The 21,116-nt window shown below is 48.6% G+C and overlaps 1 protein-coding gene across 1 annotated transcript; it reads left to right on the top strand.

The window, feature by feature from the left end:
* The first annotated feature begins 9,224 nt into the window (after positions 1-9,224).
* PAX1 (paired box 1) lies at positions 9,225-18,489 on the top strand. The gene is made up of 5 exons (XM_056122074.1): positions 9,225-9,438; positions 9,831-10,460; positions 11,914-12,056; positions 12,649-12,856; positions 18,398-18,489. Exons 1-5 carry the CDS (start codon positions 9,225-9,227, stop codon positions 18,487-18,489), a joined length of 1,287 nt encoding a protein of 428 aa, XP_055978049.1.
* Positions 18,490-21,116: the final 2,627 nt, after the last annotated feature.

Genomic DNA, 21,116 nt, shown 5'->3' on the forward strand with positions numbered 1-21,116 from the left:
CAAGACCCAGTCAATTCCACTGCTTTCTTCCAGAGTTACCTACACTCCACTTTAAAGAGAAACTAAGATGAAAGTGGCAGATTTGTTCTGCCCAAATCAGTTGGCTAATATTGCAAACATGAACACATGTCCTGCACATGCAAAGTCCAGCCCCATGCAAAAAGACCTGGGTTATGGTCTGTGTAACATAATTACAGACGAGAGATTAAACCAAGCAGAATCTTGGCTCAAACAAAGATGTTATTATTTAAAAAAATGAAATGGATGGCACCTAGGATGCTGCCCCATTCCAGGGGAGCAAACCTTTCCCCTGTTGGCCTGTCAGTAGCAGGCAAAATTTCAAATGCAGTGTATTGCTTCCCAGTCAGACAGATATTAATTCAGTTATCCATTTTGCCAATGTCTAAGCACTTGGAAACCCTGTCAGAACTAATTTTCTCTGCATATCCATTTGTAGTCTATAGTCCTGTAACTGTGTTCAGCATCTGTTATTGCCTTGTTATAACCTATAACCCCTAGGCTTCTGGTTGCTCGTGGGAAATGCCAAATTATTTTAAATGCATTATGGTTTTTGCTGTTGTTGTTATTATTAATTTTCTTGTGCATTTAAATTATTTAACATTATCTTATAGTAAACAGTCTAGTATTATTAAAGTTGATAAATACAAATAATTTTATGAGATCGAACTTATAATAAATTCAATAAAATCAATACAATTAATACAATCATTGTATTAAAAACCACATTTTAAATTGTATTGTGATTGTATTAAAAACCACATTTTAAACACATTCTTAATGTGAGATAAAATTTAAAAAATAAATAAGACCAAAAATTCCACATTAAGAACTAGTTTATCTTCAGTTAAAATGAAAAGTTTGTTTCCTTTGACCAGCAATAACTTTGAAACAAAAATTTGTAGTTAAAAGGGATCTTAAAAACTTTCTTTTAAAATTATTCCGAGAGTGGGGCTGGAGTGATAGCACAGTGGGTAGGGTGTTTTCCTTGCACACAGACAACCTGGGTTTGATTCCCAGATTCCCATATGGTCCCCCAAGCACCACCAAGAGTAATTCCTGAGTGCAGAGTCAGGAGTAACCCTTGTGCATCGCTGGGTATAACCCCAAAATAAAAAAAAACTAAAAAAATTTTTTTGAGAGTGGCTGGAGAGATAGTACAAAGGGTAAGGTGATTGCCTTGCACATGGCCAACTTGGGTTCAATTCCTGGCACCCCATGTGGTTCTCGGAGACCTGCCAGGAATGATTCCTGAGTGCAGAGCCAGGAGTAGTCTCAGAATATCTCTGGGTGTGGCCCACCAAACAAAAAATAAGTCAATAAATTTTTCTGAGATTTTCTTGAAAGTTGTTAAAAACACATATGCAGTTCACATTTTGAAGTATGTATAAACTTTTTTCTAAGACCTTAAAAAGAGTAAACAGAAGAGTGTTTTTTTAGTCTTGCTCTTATCTTTTCCTTTCCCTTTCTCCCTCCCCATTTTACCCTTTCGCTTTGCTACAGAACCACAGATAATGTGAAAAAGGTTTCACACTTCAAGGTATTTAGCAATTAAATAACAATGGCAAAATCATAGAAATGCTAAACTCTCTTTAGCCCTTCAGAAAATTCAGTATTTCTGTGATTTTTCCAGAAACAGGAGGGCTTTGCCTGCCGGCAGTGTTACAGGATTAGAGAGCAGCATTTAAATAAAGTTTCAAGTCCAGCTCAATTCTCACCTCCTGGAACAGTGCAGTTATATGGATGGCCCCTTTGGGTAGCATTTGACTCTTTACCACTTCTCCTGAAGTTGATCTTCCTAGGCACAAGTGGCTAAGTCAATTGAAATCTCCAGTCTTCACAAATGGGCCCCTTCCCCCAGCTCACTGTGCAGATGGTTACACTTAACCAGGAGGCTGGATCACCTGTGTGAGGGAGACAGAGAGTCCTTGTTTAAAAAGAGAGCAATCCTAGAGCAGCAAACTGAGACTGACAAGGCAGTTTCTCCCTTTCCGGCTGTTTCCAAGAGGGCCAAAGTGATCCAGTTTGAAAATGCACCAGAAGGGATTTTTGAAATGAATTCAGACATGTTGTGTGTGTCCTGTGAAGGTACCCGTAGAGATGATTGAGACCAGTTAGTCACCAGTTACTCCTGCATCCCTCAATTCAAGTAAAAAGCAAGAACATTAACACTGTCACATCCTGACGCAGGGATTTTTTTCTTTTGGTTGCTGTTGTTCTTGTTTTGGGGCCACAGCTGGAAATGTTCAGGGGTTAATCCTGGTTCTGTGCTCATGGGAGTGCTCAGGTATGCTAGGGATGGAACCCTGATCAACCCACTGTGTGCAAGACAAGCCCCTTACTTACGGCTCTATTTCCGCCTCTGAAGCAGAGATTCGTATATGCTAATGCATATTAGAATCCCCCAGACAACTTTTAAAAATCCCACTATCCAGGTTGCACTCCAACAAATCCTAAAATCAACTGATCTCAGGCAATAAGATGTTCTAAGTCCCTCTTCTCCCTACTTCTTTGCTTCTGCAGATTAGAGTGTGGAGCCTTCTGAAGACTCAGTGTCTTCAAAAACACTTTGTCTAAGCAGGACTAGCTGCAGTAATCTCTGTCTGAAGGCATTAAAAAATGGAACAATATTTTTAGTGGTGCAATTGGACTCATTGTAGCATTGGGGACAAGCTTACAGTGGTGATGAGGGTCTTTTCTTGCATACAATCTGCAGAGCCTGTCTAATAATTTCCATACTGGGCAATGAGATCACAAACTCTAAAACACTAAATCAAAACCGGAGGCATTACGGGTCTTCAATAAAACTCCCTAGCCCATACACCAGGGGGAGGGGGAAGAAAATTAAAACCATCACCAAACTGCGTACATATTATATAAATATATATATATATACATATATACACATGAATGTACATACATACATATTTGTATATGTAGTAGGCTTTGGGACATTATAGCAATTATAGAGAAAAAGACATCAAACAATAATTATTTAAAACCGGTCAACTGGGCCACAAGTAAAAAATTACTTACAAATGAAAATCCCATTAGCCCATCAAAGAAAACTGATTACAAAAGATACTTGGTTATGACAAGAAGAACAGTTAAATGGCAGGAAGAAATAAGATGGAGATACTCATGTGAAAAATTATATGAACATGAAGAAGAGCCTACTTTGATGGGAATACATAATTACAGAGATTTTGTTTAAGGCTTCTAAGTTAATTACTATTATATTTCTAATAGTAAAAAGGGATATGAAAAAAATCAAGATAGCTGAAAAAAAGATAACTGAAAATGGGGCAAGAAATCCCATTCTTAGAAAATCATTCACCAGCGTGTTCCAGAGTTCTTTGTGCCTTGTGCATTATTACAACAATCATCCTGCAAATCCACTTAGTAAGTGCTTGAGTTATGCTTTTCAAACTGAAGGTGAAAAGAACTTATCTTTAATTTTAAAAAAATCAGAGACATCTAGGTAAAATGGGACTGGGTAAGCATTGTCTTTAATCCAAGAAAAAGGGTGCCACATGTGTCCTTTAGTTTCTGTGTTCCCAATTCATTCTCTAGACTGGATGTCTATGAAGCATCAGAAATTTCCAAAGTATTCTAAGGCAACACACTTCCACCTGGTTCCAATTAAGATGACTGGTGTGGAAGTCTCACACGTGTCAAGATTTGTAGAAGACCAAGCCTGTTTCCCAAGAGCATCTAGAAAACAGAATCTCACCTACCACCACTCTTTCAAGTCATCTTGTAGGCAAGAATGCTATGAACCTCTTAGTCTCCTGAAAAATGCTACTTCTGTTCTTTATACCCCCTGGTTAGTCATAAGTTTCTCCTTCCCCAAGCACCAACACCCTGTACAGGAGATATGCCCCATGGACATTTTAAGTTTCCCAAATATTTCCATCTTAATATTGCTGTTTAGACTATTAGCACTGTCACATAAACATTTTGGAGAGCTCACTGCGATGGTGAAATTTTGACCAGAACCTTTTGCAGGTTTTGCTGTTGGTGGAATAAAATGAAATGTTTATTAGCCTGACCACAGCTTATTTTATGTTAGAGAAAATTGATACTTATCTGACATGCCCACTGTCAGTGAAAGGAGAGAGATAAAACAAAAATTAAGAAAACCCTGGGTTTCTCTCTAAAGAGACTGTACACCAAAGATAGAATGACAAGCATACTAATTATTCACAAGGCTCCAAGAGACATTTCTGCCTACAAAGCATTAACTTCCTGCAGTTTGTTTTTACTCAAACATAGCATATAAAAGCATATCTACCCAGAAAAGATTATTGGTCATAATGTAGCAGTAAGTTCTGGGGTCTAATTAGAAAGCATCTCACATGTTCGTTTGCAACTCTCAATCCCCCTCTTGTTTATGTCTAATATGAGTTTCATGGCCAATCTGTTTTCTAATTTCCCCTCCTATGACTCTGATGAACCTGACTCAAGCTAGGGAAACTCTGGCTGTCCCTAGTTTGTTATTCTCCCTGGATATTGATCAAATTTTGTTTACCCGTTTTATTTTAGAAAAACTTTAAAAGTACTTTCTTTGCTTCCCACCCCTTACATTTCCCCTTGCACTTCTCCTGTCATCAGCGGCCAGTGTAGAAGAAACGGTCTCCCTTCCACAACTGCGACTTGACCCGCCTGCGATAACGAATACTTTCAATAGAACAAGTACAATTCGCTAGGCTAGGCAAGGGACTTCCAGCATGCCTTAGTCACAAGCAGGCCAAATGGAAACAAGCAAGGGGAAAGTCTGCGAAGTACCAGGTCGGTATTGATTGCTCCTGGGAAGAAATCTTACTGTGAATTGGCCTCTTGTATTTCACACCCTTAATTGGGGACCTGGAGAGTTTGTCAAAGTCTGAAGTGCAGGTGCCCAGCGGGACATCCACCACAGCCCTTCCCCGGGAGTGCAACTGGAAGGGAAGAAGACGCAGCCCCTCTGGCTAAGGGCTACCCACCGCCCTCGCTGGAGCCAGTACTGCTGCTCCCTGATCATGCTCCCACGCGCGCCCCAAGCACGCACCCGCCTCACTCGTGTAGTTCTCGGCTTCCTGCTGCCCGGCAGCAAGTTTGCAGCTCGCGGGTTCCCAGAGGGTTTACAATTCTACGACCTGGGACAGTTTTTCCTTCCATTACTCTCCTTGAATCAAGCCATTTTGTAATCATTCCAAATTTTTATTGTTTAAATTTTTAAAAAATTATTTTTTTATTTATAGGTCTTTTTGAAGCACTATGATTTGCAATACTGTTATTGAGAGTTTCATGCACACAACGTTTCAGCATCACAACCTTCACCAAAGTATCCATTTCCCTCCACCCTTGTCTTACGGCCCCCTCCGAATTACCATTCTCCCCTCCCCAGTCTCTCTCCTCTCCCCCAGGTAAACCCAGCAGGATCGCTTTTGCAAAATTGGGAGAAGAAATAATAAAACTTGGGCCTAAGGTGTGTACAGCCGGCACGACTCAGGATATTTTTAAACAGTAAACTTAAAAGGAAAATGAAGGTATTTGGTTTAATTTTATTTTTAGTCGCAGTGCTCTTGGCACTGTGTTCGTAAAATCACAGCGAAAGCTCGGGGCCACGCTGAATGAACTGGGTCACTGGCGACAGCGACCCGGCCCCGCAGGCCAGAGGCTGTCCAGTCCGACTCTGCTCCTTTGGCGCGGAGCCAGCGGCTGCCGGCCCGGCACCCCTAGGTGCCGGCGTTCCCACCAGAGGGCCGCAGACCGCACACGGTCCTCCCGGGCATCGCCGGCGCCTTCCTCTCTGGGCCCTTCCCGGTGCAGCCGGGACGCGCTCCCCGCGCCAGCCGGACGGTGGCTCCGCCAGTCCGCGGCACCTGTGCACGGCCTTCACCTGCCGGGCTGCCGCCCGCGAAGGAGCCCCGGCCTCCGGGGACAGCAGACTCGTTTCGTTCGCGATCGTTTCTGAAGCCTCCCCATCAGGTCCCAGCAACGCGGGAGTCAGAGGCGACTGTCGCTTAGAGGACACTCTCTGTCTGTCTGTCTGTCTGTCTTTCGCTGTGTCTGTCTCTCTCTGCCGCTTTCGGGCTACACCCGGCAGTACTCTGGTTTTCTCGCGGCTCAGGGATCCCTGCTGGCGGAGCTCCGGAGAATCCTAAGTGATGCTGGGAGCCGAACCGGGCGAGTCGTTCGCAAGCCCTTGTCTTTGCCCTGTGTACCGTCTCTCCGGCGCTCCGAGAGCGACCTTGTCGTCAACTGCGACGGGCCTGAGCACGGGGACGGGCTTGGAGCGACCGCCCGCAGCTCCCGCCGCCCGCGCGCCCTGCCGCCCCGCCACCCCCGCCGCCCGGGCCCCAGGAGCAGGTGCCGGCTCCGGCCTTCTGCCCCCGGCGCGCGGCGGGACTTTGGTCCCCTCCTCTCTGGGCATTCGGGAACCTGCATCAGCCACTGAGGCTCCTTGGCGACCCTCGGGTCTATTCTCTGCCTCTCCCGGCGTGGAACCTCGGCTGACGCTCTCGTCCCCGCTCCCCGAGGCCGCAGCATTCTGAGCCCGGTTCCGAACCCCTGGGTTCCGATCAGCCCAGCCGGCCAAGCACAGCCTGAAACCTCGGGCTTTTACCTCCGTGCGCTCAGCGCCGACCCGGTCGCCGCCGCGCCCATCTCCGTGGGACCGGGCGCGCCCAGAGGGGAGACCCTCCTCGGCCCGGCCCGCAGAGTCCCCCGCGCCGCGAGACCCCGCGGAGCCGGGCCGGCGCCGACAGGGGGCGACAAACCGCGAGCTTTCCCGATGACCGGGCTGCGAGCGGCCGCGACCGGCGCAATGCGATCCCCGGGGCAAGCGGCTTGGGGCTGTTGGGGGCCGGGGGACACTGAATGTGAGACGAGGACGTGTAGCTCAGATACCCCAGAGAGGCTCTCAGGTGCAATTCCTCCTTGGTCTCCCGCAGCCCCGGGGCCAAGGGGAGAAGGAAGATAAGGTCTTAAGTTAGACCTATTCGCCAAGGGCCCGAGCTCTACTGGCAGTGACAGGCGTTGTCCGTTCCCCCACAGGGCGGTGGGAAACAAAAATCTCCCTCCTGGGCACCACCAGTTTTATTTACTCTTACTCTGAGTTTGCCTTCCGACTCCCCGCCTACAGAGAGAGAATTGCCGCTTAGGGTAAAGAGCTTCAGCTGCTTGGTCTCATCTAGGTTGCACTGGTTATGAACAGCTGCTTTTCACACGTCTAGGAACCAATCGTTTTGGTCTCCGACGGCTGACTTGAAATTAAGGCAATCGGAGTTTGAATCAGAAGCTGAAGGTCCCAAACACCTGCAGACCAGGGCAGCATGCCGTCACCCAGTAAGTCCTCGGGCTCTGCTCCATGCCTTCTCCATTCGCCTACTTTGATCAAAACCACCTCTGTTCCCGGTTCCTGAGCTTAATTTTTCTGGCTTAATACATTGTCTGGCTTAATACTCCAAATAGTCCTACTATAACACACACTTTGATGAACGCACTGATTGGTCTTTGCACAACCTCTCTGAGGTTCTTGAAGCTAAAAAACCCCTTGATCTTTGTGCTGTGGCAGAAGAGAGTTCTCATCTCTTTTGAAGCCGGTTTTTCCTTTTTGTCAAGTGATAATTCTTGCCTTAGTCCCTGCTGCCACCCTACCGGCCCTTGCCTTTCTTCCAGAGGGTCAGGCCTTTCTAATGAACAGATTTAGAGAGCTCGACTAGAGACCAGCAATGGTTTCTGATCCACCCTTGGATGGAAAGGGGCTAGGAAGTCACCGCTTCAGTTTCCCCATGCTTGTGCAGTCACCGGCAGGCATTTGGGTCCTTCTCCTCTGTAGGCCTTAATGAAACGGCTTTCTTGGAGTGGCCAGACTCCAGTTGGACCCCAGGTCAGAGCTGGACATTGAAGGAGTCTGGAGTCCTGGTGGGGTATGGTGAGGTGGGGTGGGGGAATGGTGCTTCTCCCTAGAATTGGTCCCTTCCCTGCTCTTCAGCCCTTCATCCTTGGAGCTAACCCTTCGCAAATTCTGGTTCTGACCTTCTCTTCTAAGTTTGGCACAAAGATAGGAACCTTCTCCTTCCCCCGCTGTCAGCTCCACAGTGTATCCTCCCTTGAGACCGCTTCTATTAGTAGCAGTTAGTTAGAGCTAGGGCATGCAGAACTAGGTGTTGATACAGTAAAGGAAAGAAAAAAATGTTTCTAAGACCAAAGAATCCAAAGTTCCGGTCCTTACCTAAATTAAGATGAAAGAACTCTTGAGTGGTTTAAGAAAGGTCACCCTGGAAGTCCAGGTGCTAGGTGATAGGACAGGTCAGGCAGCCCTGGAGAGATCAGCTGTGTGTGCAAGCTTCAAGTGTGGGTGTTTCTCAGGTCTGGGAGAAACAGAAATCTCTTACTGGTCTAAAATAAAAATCTGGAAGTTTTTCAGGGTCCAGAGAACTCCTTTGGGAAGTCTAACTATGTCCCACATCATTTCTTGGGGAGCACTATATTTGAAGCTAGTTACAGGGGAAAAGTCTAGAGTGTGTTCATCCTAAGTCTCTGAAATCACATCACTATCCCCAGTGAGTGGGTGGCTATTAAACAATGTAAAGATATTCTGAGAACAATATAGGCGTGGAGACAAACAGAGAGACTAAGGAATCAGACGCACTATACAGTTTCTTGGGTCCTCTTGGCTTTCAGCTCGGCAGGACACCCATGGCCAGTAGGGGTGTCCACACACTAATAATCAACTTACATCATTGATCTTAGTTGTAATACTAGTGGTGGAGAAGATGATAAAGGTAAAACCAAAGGATTACAATCTGCTGCTGCTACCAGTCAGTTTCAAATGAGTTCTTTACCATTCTCAAAATGGGGTGGGGGTGGGGTGGAATATGGGTGGGTGGGGGGAGAAATTGGAGGTGATTGGTGTCCCATCTGAGTTAAGGTGTGTGTGTGTGTGTGTGTGTGTGTGTGTCTGTGCTCGCGCGCGCGCGCGCGCTCGCGCACCCGCGCGCTCAGGGGGGTGGGTTCCGGAGGAGCGCCAAAGGGGAGGACAGGAGGAGAGCGTAGAGTTTCAGGCAGGGGAGGGGGGCTCCGGGGTGCAGTGACGAGAACCAATGAGCTGCCAACCCTCGCGTCTCCTCCGGGACCTCCGAGATTGACGTGGAGCACACGTCAAATTGATCCCCGCACGCCGCAGCCTCCCGGTCAGACGAATTTCTCCTAATCGGATGAAGTTCCCGCTGGGCCTGGGGGCGCGGGCGTGGAGAGTGTCGCGGGCGCGGGCGGCGGCGGGCCCGGGCGCGGGGGCCGCGCTCGGCGGCGGCCCGCGCGGGTCGGGCCGGGGCTCGGGGCTCGCGCGCGCGCTCCCTATATGCCCGTCCCGCCGCGGCCGCGCTCTCCCGCCCCGCGCAGGGCCCGGGCGGCTTGGCCCGCGCGCTATGGGTAAGGGGCGACGCGCGGGGCGCGGGGCAGCGAGGGGGTCGTGTCTCGGCGCTCTCTTCAGGAGCGGGACGGGCCGCGCACTCCGCGTGCCTCCAGCTGCGAGGGGGCTGGCGGGGAGACGGTGCGGGGCGCCGAGGAGGGGCTGCCCCAAACCAGCGAGGCAACCGTTCTGGAAGGGCACGGGGCGGGGGGCTGCAGCGCTCCGCGAGGCCCCGCGCGGTCCCGACCAGGGCGCCTGCCCCGGAGGTGGGTCTGGGCCGTCTGTCCCCAGACCCCGGGGCTCCTGGGCCGCCTTTGGAGGCGAGCCCCTTGCAGTGTCCCGTCTTTCGCGCCGCCCTGGGTGACCCGCCCGTGTCTTTCCCTCCCGCTCCCTTTCTCGGGCTGGTCCGCAGAGCAGACGTACGGCGAGGTGAACCAGCTGGGCGGCGTGTTCGTCAACGGCCGCCCGCTCCCAAACGCCATCCGTTTGCGCATCGTGGAGCTGGCCCAGCTGGGCATCCGGCCCTGTGACATCAGCCGGCAGCTTCGCGTGTCGCACGGCTGCGTGAGCAAGATCCTGGCGCGCTACAACGAGACCGGCTCCATCCTGCCCGGGGCCATCGGGGGCAGCAAGCCGAGGGTGACGACCCCCAACGTGGTCAAGCATATCCGGGACTATAAGCAGGGCGACCCTGGCATCTTCGCCTGGGAGATCCGGGACCGGCTACTGGCCGACGGCGTCTGCGACAAGTACAACGTGCCCTCGGTCAGCTCCATCAGCCGCATCCTGCGCAATAAGATTGGAAACCTGACGCAGCCCGCGCCCTACGAGGCCGGCAAGCAGCCGCCACCGCAGCCTGCGCTCCCCTACGGCCACGTCTACCAGTACCCCTACCCCGGGCCGGTGTCGCCCGCGGGAGCCAAGATGGGCAGCCACCACGGGGTCCCGGGCACAGCGGGCCACGTCAGCATCCCTCGTTCATGGCCCTCGGCCCACTCGGTCAGCAACATCCTGGGCATCCGGACATTCATGGAGCAAACAGGTCAGTCGTGGCGGTCTTCGGGAACCTTCCAGCGAGGAGCAGAGTTGGAACTAGGAGAGGCGCGGGCGCCTGAGGGAGACGGTTCCCGTTTGCCTCTGTCATTCTGCTCAAACGAGTTTTTGGGAAGGACTTAAAGCTGACCAGGGAATCTTAGGGGGTCCCAGGCCTCTTGCAGGACTTCTCGGACATCTTGAACGTTTTATGATAAGTATGGAAAATATTTCCTAAGTGGAAGCGCAATCGCTGACCACAAATTCAGAGTCCTGACATTGCGCCTTTTCATTCTTGCAAAAAAAAAAGTATGCAAACTCCTATCGCCAAATCTAAGCCAAACAAACCTCAAAATCAAGTCTGCATAACCCCCACCCCCACCACTTTTGGATTCAGATCTTTTGGATCCATCACGGTTGTGGACAAATTCTGTCCCTCCCGTGCTCAAAGTTTCTTCCAGTGAAAGGTCAGGGCGGGAGGCATCTAGCTAGTCTTGTCTCTTGGCCTACATTTCTAAGTCCTGAGGGCAGCAACCATCCTTGGGAGGAATTTTGTATTTTGTTTATAATCAGAACTCAACAAATAATTAGTCATCCCTCTGGATAGGAATGGGAAGGAGCAAGAGAGGTTTGGGGTGGCCTTGGTTTGGGCCACAGGGGAGAGAAATGGAGTATTATTGGCTGGGTCACTATCCCTGGTCCCCAGCAACCAGCCAGAGGATGCAATGTTTTTAAGCTGAGCAGACTCAGGAAGAGGGTAAGATGCAAAAACTGACCTAGCCCTAGGAAGAGGAAAGGTGGGCAATGTGACCTTAGCTGAGTTTGCCCAGCTCAGTGCTGGCCTTCAGAGTCTCTTCGACTCACCCACTGCAGGCATTGTTTCTCTGGGGACTTACGCACTGTCAGGGCCTCTAGCTGGTCTAAGAGTTGGGGAGTGACGGGGAGCTGCCTGCCTGCGCCAAGCTTATCCCCATAGGCCTCTGTTCTCCTGCTCCCACCTGGAGTTTTCTAGGAGCCTCCAGACACACCTGCTCCAGAAGCTGATTTAAGCGTGGAAAGGGCCCTGGCTTGACGCTTTTTCAGGGATTTTTCCAGACTCCCTCACTTTCAGAGACTTTGAGAATTCCCTATAATTCTGTAGAGCCTGATGTTGATTTGAACTTGAGCCGTTCCAGGAACTGCCTCTGAAGCGCGGAAAGGTCGCCTTGACAGGGTGTCCTCTCCCTATCACGCCCTTGGGCCGGCTCCTCGCTGACACATCTCGTTTTGCGGGAAGCGAGTGGTGGTCTCTGGAGCGAGCGGCTGGTCCCGTCGCCCTTCTCCCTCTCCACCTTGCTAGGAGTGAAAGCGAAACCCGGTCCCAGCCTTGTCCCCCGGGCGCCCTAGGCCGCCGCGCCTTAATGCGCTCTCGGGCGCTCCGTGGAGAGGGGGGTCCCGTTTCTCACCTGCTCTGTCTCCATCAGGGGCCCTGGCCGGGGCCGACGGAGCCTCCTATTCCCCGAAGGTGGAAGACTGGGCCGGCGTGAACCGCACAGCCTTCCCGGCCGCCCCAACCGCCAACGGGCTGGAGAAGCCTGCCTTGGAAGCGGACATAAAGTACACGCAGGTAAGCAGGCAGCAGGTGGGTGCAGCCAGAGGGGGCCAGAACAAACTGTGAAGCTGAGGGAAAACAACCCCTCCGGGCAAGGGCCTGGAACCTGCGGCTCGGGTGTCTCGGCGGCCCAACAGCTCTGTTGCGGTGTCCTTCCTCCTCCCCGCGCTCTGGGCTGGGGGCCGCTGGCCCTCAAGGACACTGAGTTTTTTACTTTTGTCGAAATATTTTTGCTGAACAAAAGTGGACCGCTTAACCCAGATGGCTGTAGATGCCTCCTTTCCTTTGAATTTCCAGGGTGAAAACCACGGTTTCTCTCTCCTCCCTCTCCACAACGTATTTTGGTTTATTAAACGGTTGATATCCAAGTACTAAAGTCATTATTTTATAGTTGCAGAGTGCTACATCGTGCCCACACTTCCATCAGCATTTACAATCCCTCCCACCTCTCCATTAGTGCTTTAAAAAACTTTTTGAGGGGAGATCCTTCTGCTCAGTAATTACAGGGAAAAGTCGAGACCAGCCCTCAAGTAGGGGGAAGTGAAGATGACTGCACCGGCGGGTGCGTCCTGGCCGCCTGCTCTGACTGTCAATCTCTCTCCCGCAGTCAGCCTCCGGCCTCTCAGCAGTGGGAGGTTTCCTCCCGGCCTGCGCTTACCCTGCCTCCAACCAGCACGGGGTGTACAGTGCTCCAACCGGCAGCTACCTCGCCCCCGGCCCGCCCTGGCCACCAGCACAGGCCTCCCCCCTGGCGCCCAGCGTGCACGGCGGGGAGCTCACAGCTACAATGACCTTCAAGCATCCCAGCCGAGAAGGTGAGAGAAAGGGGAGAATGAATGCCAGGTGGGGAGGAGGTACAGTCTAGAAAAGTGTGCAGCAATCAGTGTTGGCAGGTGTGTGTGTGTGTGTGTGTGTGTGTGTGTGTGTGTGTGTGTGTTGGGGGTGGAGTGAGGGGAACCCACTGGCAGTCTGGAGTAGGGCTACCTGGCACAAATCCTTTTCTCTGGTTAAATGTGAATTCGCTTGATTTTTTGAAGCAGTTTTTTTTTTCTTTTAGTTTTGGGTCCATACCCAGAAGAGCTCAGGGCTCATTTCTGTCTCTGCTCAGAGCTCACTGCTGGCCGGGCTCTGGGCACTGTCTGGAATGTCAGGGGGTTGAACCCTGGTTGGACCAGTACAAGGCCAGTGTTCCACTGTACTATCGTTCTCGCCCCAGGAGCAGATTAAAATTTTAACAAGCTGTATATAGGTGTATGTCCTATATACAAAACCTGCCCTTGAGTCCAAAGTTTTCTCCTTAGTTTTGTTTTGAATTGATGGCTTTATCTCAGGCATGTAGAATCCCAGAGATTTATTATTAGGCAGTGAAAGAGGTTTTGTTGGTCACAAGAACTCCTAGGTATGGGTCCTGTTCGTTTTGTGTTCCACCAAGAAATTGCTTCTTTTTGAGTGTCAGTAAAAAAATCTATGAAAGGGTCTAGAAACACCTTCAAAGCCTTCATGTGTTCTGTGGCATGGGACCTGCTGCCACACCTGAATCGCACAATCAGGTGATATTGGACTTTCTGTACTGGTCTCTTGACCAGTTTTAGGACCAGTTCAAGATTCATTCTGTGTAATTTACCTCCCCAACTCTAATCTTAATTTTAGACAGGCCCTGGTCTTTCTTTAGATTAATTTTCTTAAACACATCCTTTGGGAAAGGAAAGAGCATTTTAGTTCTGTGTTCCTCAGTCTTTTTGGACTCTTTTATGATTTGGGGTCCTTTCTGTGGGTTAAGTGGGAATTCTCCTGCTCCTTGCCTCCAGTTACTCTCCTAAAAGTCGCTTAATCAATTTGAGATAAAGCTGATGGTTAACAGTAGAGGGGCCTTTTCTTATGAACCCACTGACTGTCAGGTTTTGTTTTATTTTCTTTCTATATCATGGAAAAGATCACCTGCCCATGAGTCCAAAGTTTTTTCCTTAGTGAAAGGAATGCCTGGATTTCATAATTTCCAGTTTATGACTAGGTACTCAAAACTTCAACCACCACCCAGGAAAGGAGGGAAGGAAGTGCCTCAGGGAGTGTCAGCTCCTGTGGTGAAGAAGAAGGGGTTTAAACTTGGTGAGAAGGGCAGTTTATAATTGTACCAGATTATAAAATGATCTTTACCAGTGGCTCAGTCTCACACCTGCCAATGTGTAAGTGGAGGGCAGGGGGCACTAGACAAGCAGGAGTCAAAAGACTTCCTGCTGTCTAGGTGAAAAGCATTATTTACAAGTAATCTCAGTGAGACATAGCATCATGATTTATGAGTGACATGGAATTTGGTAAAGGCCGAAGAGTAATATGCATTCGTAGGAATCAAGTCAGGGAAGACAAATAGAGAAATACTTTCACACTTTATAGTCAATAAGAACACTGAAATGTCAATCTACAAAAATTGAAAATTGCAACTCCTTTAAGATTAATTTAAATAATAGAATAATACACTTGCTAATTTGTAAAAATAAAATTCAAATAAAGAAAACCTTTGAAAATTGAAAATCAGGAATTAGAACTCTATTTAGTTTTACTTTGGGAGTCAGATATGAGAATCTTAGTAAAACTTTGCACAGGAACTTTGTCCTGGGCTAAGAATCCATTTTCTTGACAATCAAATTGGTCTGTTGAATCAGAAATTGAACTATAATTTCTCTCACTACAGAATTCTTTTAACTAAGGTTCATATTAATTAGAGAAGTAGGTGCATACAGCTAAATTTAATCAATCCGCCTCTGCTAATCCTGGGGAAGAAGACCTAGACAAAGGGCTTGCTATTTTCAAAGTCATGCCGGCACTTTTCTAATAGAACCACCTTGATTTGTGGAAACTTAAGTTCTATATTAGAAACAAATTATGACCTATGGATAGCAGAAATAACCTAAAGGGAAATTATGCATACAATTCTGAACTCAAAACTAACTGGTTAGTTTGCAGCAAGAGGTTCCAACATTCAGACTCATTGCTGACTCCTTTAGGAACTAAGTTTCCTTCAGAAATATAGGATTAATCAGTGTCACCAGCATTCACATCCCTTTTACCCTGCCAATAGCTTTCTTTTTTGAGCAGCCCATTCTTTTTCAAAATCGGTATTACTAATTAGATACTTTAGTTATTAAAAATTGTTTTCTTGGTTTTACAATTTCTTACAGATCCATCATAAAAAGTGACTTCTTAAGTTTTCTTACTAGTGTTTGTGTTTGAATTAGCACATAAAAATAATGAGAATGACATAAGTTACTTAGGTTATAGAGTTTTGTTCTCACTGGAAGAACAGCTGATTTTTAAAGACTGACCCTCAAAGGATCTTTGAAAAACTACAAAGTGCTTTCATATTATTGCTTTCTTTCTTCATCATTGCTTAAGTCATCTTCAAAGACTGTCCCTTGAGATAATTTATTATCACTAATTGTTGTTCAATTGGTAAATGTTAAGAACAACATTTGTTGAATTTTTTCATGAATAGATTTAATCGTGAATTCTCAGTAAAAAAAATATTTTGGTCACCTAGTGCACCAAAGTGGTGGTGGTGGGGGAGGGGAACACTGGAATGATCTGTGGGGATAGTAGTGGCCTCTGGTGCAATTGGGGGAGAAGAGGAATTTTCTCTTTGTCCTTTTAAAGTAAGTAAATGTCCAGGAAGTCACTGAGTGAAAAAAAAAGAAGCCTACAGGCTCCATAAATTTGGGAATTTCTGAATACACACAAAATGTTTTATATCTCCTTACAAGAGACTCTCTAAACAGCAATATATATTATGATGCTACTACTCTCAGTCTCTCTTTCCCTTCCAAAGCAGGTGTAATGGACACTAAAGACTACACTAAGGAAAGGCTGGTCATAGCTCACTCTGTACCTTACCAATCATTAATACTATCTTGGTAAAAAGATAATGGAGAGGCTTGAGCAATAGCACAGCGGGTAGGGCATTTGCCTTGCAATTGCCTGCTGCAAGTTGACTCTAGTTGGATCTCCAGCATCCAATATGGCCTCAGGAGCACTGTCAGGGGTAATTCCTGAGTGCAGACCCCTGAGCATCGCCAGGTGTGACCCAAAAAGGCAAAAACCAAAAAAAAAAGATAATGGAGTTTGGGTTCTCTGTTATATAAGTAAGAACATATAATTTAAATCTCCAATTCATGAAAAATATCTACAATTTTCTAGAATTGGGAGAATAGGAATATAGGCTCCATCTTCATACAGGGGTGCAGGATTTTCTGGGAATCCCCCAAACCCATTCCAGAGTCTTCATAACCAAGGGAAAACATAGGTGAAAGATTCCTTCCCCACCTCAAAATTCTCCAGGACAACCGGGTATTTACTATATTCTCAGAAAACCTCACTTTTATGAAACCTTCCAGTAGGGTTTTTGGAAAGATTTGGAAATGAAACTCTAAGGTGTTGCTTATTTTGAAAGAAAATGCATTACTTTTACTTATTAAACAATAACTGGCAGCTTTTTCTTTCCACTTATCTCTGCTGAGGTTTAGTCCTTGAAGGGGGATCCTAAAAGTGAAGGGAGGACTAAGGGGAAGAGATGTTTTTCAGAGATTACAGCTTCTAAAATGGGTCTTACTTGGCTTAGCCCTGGGAGAGTCCTTCCAGCACCTGCCTTCCTCTGCCCACCACCAAAGCTTCCAATCACCCTGCAGTCTCAGTTCTAACATTTTCAGTAAGCTGGTCTCCACCCCGCCCCTACTATTGAAGTGATTGTTGCTTTCCTAAGGCGCCCCCAACCCTTCTGGGCTGTGCATAGCAGGCACACTACTGTTCCCGTTCTGGAGTCTCCTGCTCTCTAAAGCAAGGGAGGGGAGGCCCTAGGACTGGCTCAGACAAAGCTTCAGGACAGCGACAAGATCGCCTCTTTCCAGTGAAGTAGAATCTCTCTGGGGGTCCAGGGTGGGGGGTTTTCAGTTCATTTTCTTGTGGTTTCTTAGGTTCTGGGCTGAGACTCTCCTGCTTTCTAAATCCCACCTCACTTGGAATTCCTTGTTTGTAGAGGGTGGAAAGAAAGAGTTTGAAAGCTTCCCGAGCAGCCACAACTTTATAGGAAAGAAAGCTGAGAGATGGGGAAGAGAGGAAAAGACTGTTCTGGAAAAAGTCTTTAGACTCCCTGGAAACCCTGCTAAGTCACATACATGTACACGGGTGCTAGAGAGTGTCCTTTCCCAGAGGTGTGAGACTCAGCTGCAAGCTGGGCTCCCTGGGGACAGCTTCAAGGGGAAAACATGTTCAGGGTTTGGGCTGAACCCCAAAGTAATGGCCTGGCGTTCTCCCATTAGATTGTATGTGTGTGTGTGGGGGGTGGGGGAGGAGGTTGGTGGTAGTGGTACGCGGCTCTGTCCCCCAAGGCGGTGCCCAGGAAACTCTGTGGTGCCGAGGACCAAACCCGGCCTCGGGACGCAAAGCAAGTGCTCAGTCTTCTGAGCCATCTCTCAGGAATTTCCGAACTCTCCCTCTAAAAACGAAATTGGGGGCCGCGGGCCGCTAAAAAGGTTAAAAACAGGTCTCTTTAGATCTAAACAGGCCTATGCTTCCGAACTCAAAAGTAGCTGAGCAAACCAGTACTAGGAAAGGAAAAACAGGTTGCGCAATCGTGGCGTCACTTTCCTGGCTCCCAGTAGCAGAACTTGGGCCTCTCCCCAACTTCCTAATAATAGAGCGATGCACAGAGTGCCGTCGGACCTGGCGAGTCAGCTGTCGCCCGGACCCCGGCGCGGAGGCCCGGGGCGTGCCGTGCCTTTAGCGCGGAGCATCTGGACTCCGTCCGGGAGCCCGACGGTGTCTGCCGCCCCTTCCCAGCGCTGCGGGCTCCCAGGGGCGGCGGAAGGCGACTCCCAGACAGCTCCTCGGCCTCCCTCCCTCCAATGAGGTCCCCTCACTAGATTTTTGCCCAACCGAGCCGGAGCCTCTCGACGAACAGTCTCCCTGAGCGTTGGCTGCGCTCGGGGCCTGTGAGCACAGCGCCGGCAGGGAGAGTGGGGAGCGTCGGGAGCGCGTTTGCGCGATTCGCCCGGTCCCTACTCCAGGGCCCTCGGTCTAGTTGCGATGCCCCGGCCAGCGGGCGCCTTTCCACCGAGAGGTCGGGGCGCAGTGCGATGGGCCTGGTGGGGGACAGCCGCTTTCATGGCTGGCCGGCCCGGAGGCTGCCTGCAGGGGCGAGACAGAGGCCCCCAGGGCTGTGGGCGCAGGGGAGATCGCGGCTCCGTGTCCTTTTCCAGAGCTCCGGGGCGTCCACGGAGCGTAGTTTCCCGCCTGGAGCGGCCAGGGACCTGGATCTTTCCCTGCGCAACCGTAAAGAGTGACCCACGCCCCTGTGCTTCCTCCCGCAGTGGCCGACCGGAAGCCGTCCAGCCCCGGAGGCAAAGCCCCGGACAGCCTTGGCAGCTTGCACGGACTGCCCGGCCCGGCCTCGACCTCCTAGGGCCGCGCGCCGGGACGTGAGGACTCGCGGGCCCGCAGCCGCCAGCCCGGCCGTCACGCACTGCTTAGGAGCCGGCCGGGTCTTTAAGGCTTTTAGAATTATTGCACCCACGTCGCGGGTCTTGCCTCGCTGACAACGACGGCCTCCCTGGCACTTCCAACTCGTCTTTCCCGACTTCCTCCGGGATCACTGTCACTCTCCTGTCCTGCCCTGTTCTAGTCCCCCCCCCCCCACCTGTTCTTCTTACCTTTCTTGCGCTTACCACTTTCCCAGCCTTCCTTTCCCCTTGCCGTCGGTGTCCCTGCGACCCTCCTTTGTTCTCCTCTCTTTCCTATTGTGCCCAGTCTGTTGTGCTCCGATTCCTGTGGTCCAGCCCAGCTCCCGACCTCCTTTTTGTCTGTCCTTTAGAGCTCTGGCTCTCTTCTTTTTCCTGATCCTTGACACCCTCAACCTCCTTTCTGGAGAGTCCCAAACCGGTCTCCCCATTGCTCTCCTCTGGCAGCTGCACCCAGCCTTAATGAGGGGTGCTCTCATTGAGTGAACAGAGAAATTACAGAAGAATATTCTGTATTTTTCGAATAATGAATCCTAACAAAATTCCTCTTGAAGATCTCTTCCTGACCCCATTCCAGGATATAGTCCCCAACCTGTATTTTCGAGGTGCCTAGTGGCTGGACTTTTCTTTCCTCTGATGTCATCCCCAAAGATCAGGGTAGGTGTGGAGGACATTTGTGTTTCCTGGAGTTAGAAAATCCTGGGTCTTAGAGATGCTCCCTCCCACTCCTCTCCCAACACCAGGGTCTCTGACACATGGTAAAGACATTATCACTGTTCTTAGCCTTTGGAGGTCAGCACAATTGTTAATTTAAACCACAAATGCTTCAAGGGGTAGGGTGCAGACTTACAAAGGTGCAATGAGGCTTCTGGTTTGTAAGGAGTTGTGGGGGCAGTGGAAAAATTTGTAAGATTTCTTCTAGAGAAAAGCACAGAACTATTAACTGCTTCCAAGTTCAGGTGCACCAGTGGTGGAGATGGGGATGGGGTGGGGGACACTGGATATAAAACTACAGTTTTGTAGTTGTAAAATGTCACTGGTAAGAGTCTGCTATCACCTGTTAAACACAATTGACTTTGAATAAAGGAAAGCATGTTCGAAGAGTACACTTTGTAAGGATGATCAGGCCTGCGGACCAGTTTGGGGGGGCTGTGTGAAATCCCCCCCCACACCAGTTCTATGCATATATTAAGGGGGGATTGTTTTATTGAGTTTTGTTAGTAGCATTTACAGCCCAGACTGTGCAAGAGGTGGAAGAGAAAGTGAAAAAGGAGGACAATTTCCAATGTTTAGTTCCAGGAAAATCAGATTAGTCCCGGAGAACTGAGGTAGGGAGAGGCTCTATATGTAGAAATCATCCTACGAGAAATGAATCCTAGGCTAGAAAGGGGACCAAAGAGAGCAGGAACAGTGGAGGAGTTCTCAGGACATTCCAAAAGATAAAAAAAAGCATCACAAGCTACTAAAGTATGTAGAGATATCTACTGATCACAAACTTTGTCATTAGATATCTTTTTCATTTTTCTAAAAAATAAAATATTTACTTTTGTTTTTCCTCCAGTGTTTGGCTTTCTAAAACTGGTGGAAAAGATTTTTGAGTTGAAAGTTTTGGTGGTGCTGGGATGTGGGGATTTGGGTCACACTGGATAGTGCTTAGGACTTGCTTTTAGTTCTGTGTTTAAAATCACTCTTCTCAGACTTGGGAGGCCATGTAGGGTGCCAGGGGGATTGACCCAAGGTTGTATTGTGCAAGGGAAGCACCCTACTCACTGTACTGTTTGTCCAGCCCCTGAATTGAAAATCTTAATCAGTTTGCTTTTAGGTTACACCCAGTAGTGCTCTGGAGTTAGTCCTGGCTCTGTGCTCAGGGAAAACCTCTGGCAGTGCTTGGGATACCATATATGATACCAAGGGTAGAACCAAGGGTCAACTGCATGCAAGGCAAATGTCTTAAATTCTATTTTATCTTCCCAGTCCTCCTATTGGATCTAAAAAAGAAAAAAAACCTTTAAAAATTGTAAGTAATGCTTCCTGCTTGGACATATGGAGCAGATGAGAGGAAAATTATATTTTTATTTTATTTTTCTGCAGTGATACCTACTGAAGGTATTAATCATGAACAGGAATGTTGAGGGCTAGTGATTTGGTTTATTTTCTCTAGAATTACAGCAAGCTACAAAGAACAGGTTTTAGACACAGAAAAGGATGGCATGTTTGAAGCTTGGAGTTTTCAGCCTTCTGGGCCTGCTTTTTCTGCAGAGAGACTGATCATTATGTTAATAGGTATAAAGTAAAAAAATGAAGCCTACTCTCAAGTCCTCCATATTCTCGGTCTGTCTTTGTTTTACATGCTCAATCATTGATGGCATTTTCATGCATCCAGTCTTGCTGCCTGCAAAAGAACTCACTTGAATGGGCAGAGAACATCTCATCCCTCTATGGAAATATGAGGAAAATAGGATTGACTTCTACTTCTGCATTGTAATCACCTTTATTTCCCTGATACTTTCTATTTCTATGTTTGGGCTGAATCAGGTGAAGGATGATAATGGGAAACAACTCAGGAGGAATG

The sequence above is a fragment of the Sorex fumeus genome, unplaced genomic scaffold (assembly GCF_029834395.1).
Source record: "Sorex fumeus unplaced genomic scaffold, SorFum_2.1 ptg000044l, whole genome shotgun sequence".
In the NCBI taxonomy this organism is placed as follows: domain Eukaryota; kingdom Metazoa; phylum Chordata; class Mammalia; order Eulipotyphla; family Soricidae; genus Sorex; species Sorex fumeus.

Coding starts and splice junctions, on each gene's coding strand:
- PAX1 (XM_056122074.1), top strand. CDS start 9,225: ATGAAGTTCCCGCTGGGCCTGGGGGCGCGGGCGTGGAGAGTGTCGCGG. Junction 10,461..11,913: donor GACATTCATGGAGCAAACAG/GTCAGTCGTGGC, acceptor TGTCTCCATCAG/GGGCCCTGGCCGGGGCCGAC. Junction 12,057..12,648: donor CGGACATAAAGTACACGCAG/GTAAGCAGGCAG, acceptor TCTCTCCCGCAG/TCAGCCTCCGGCCTCTCAGC.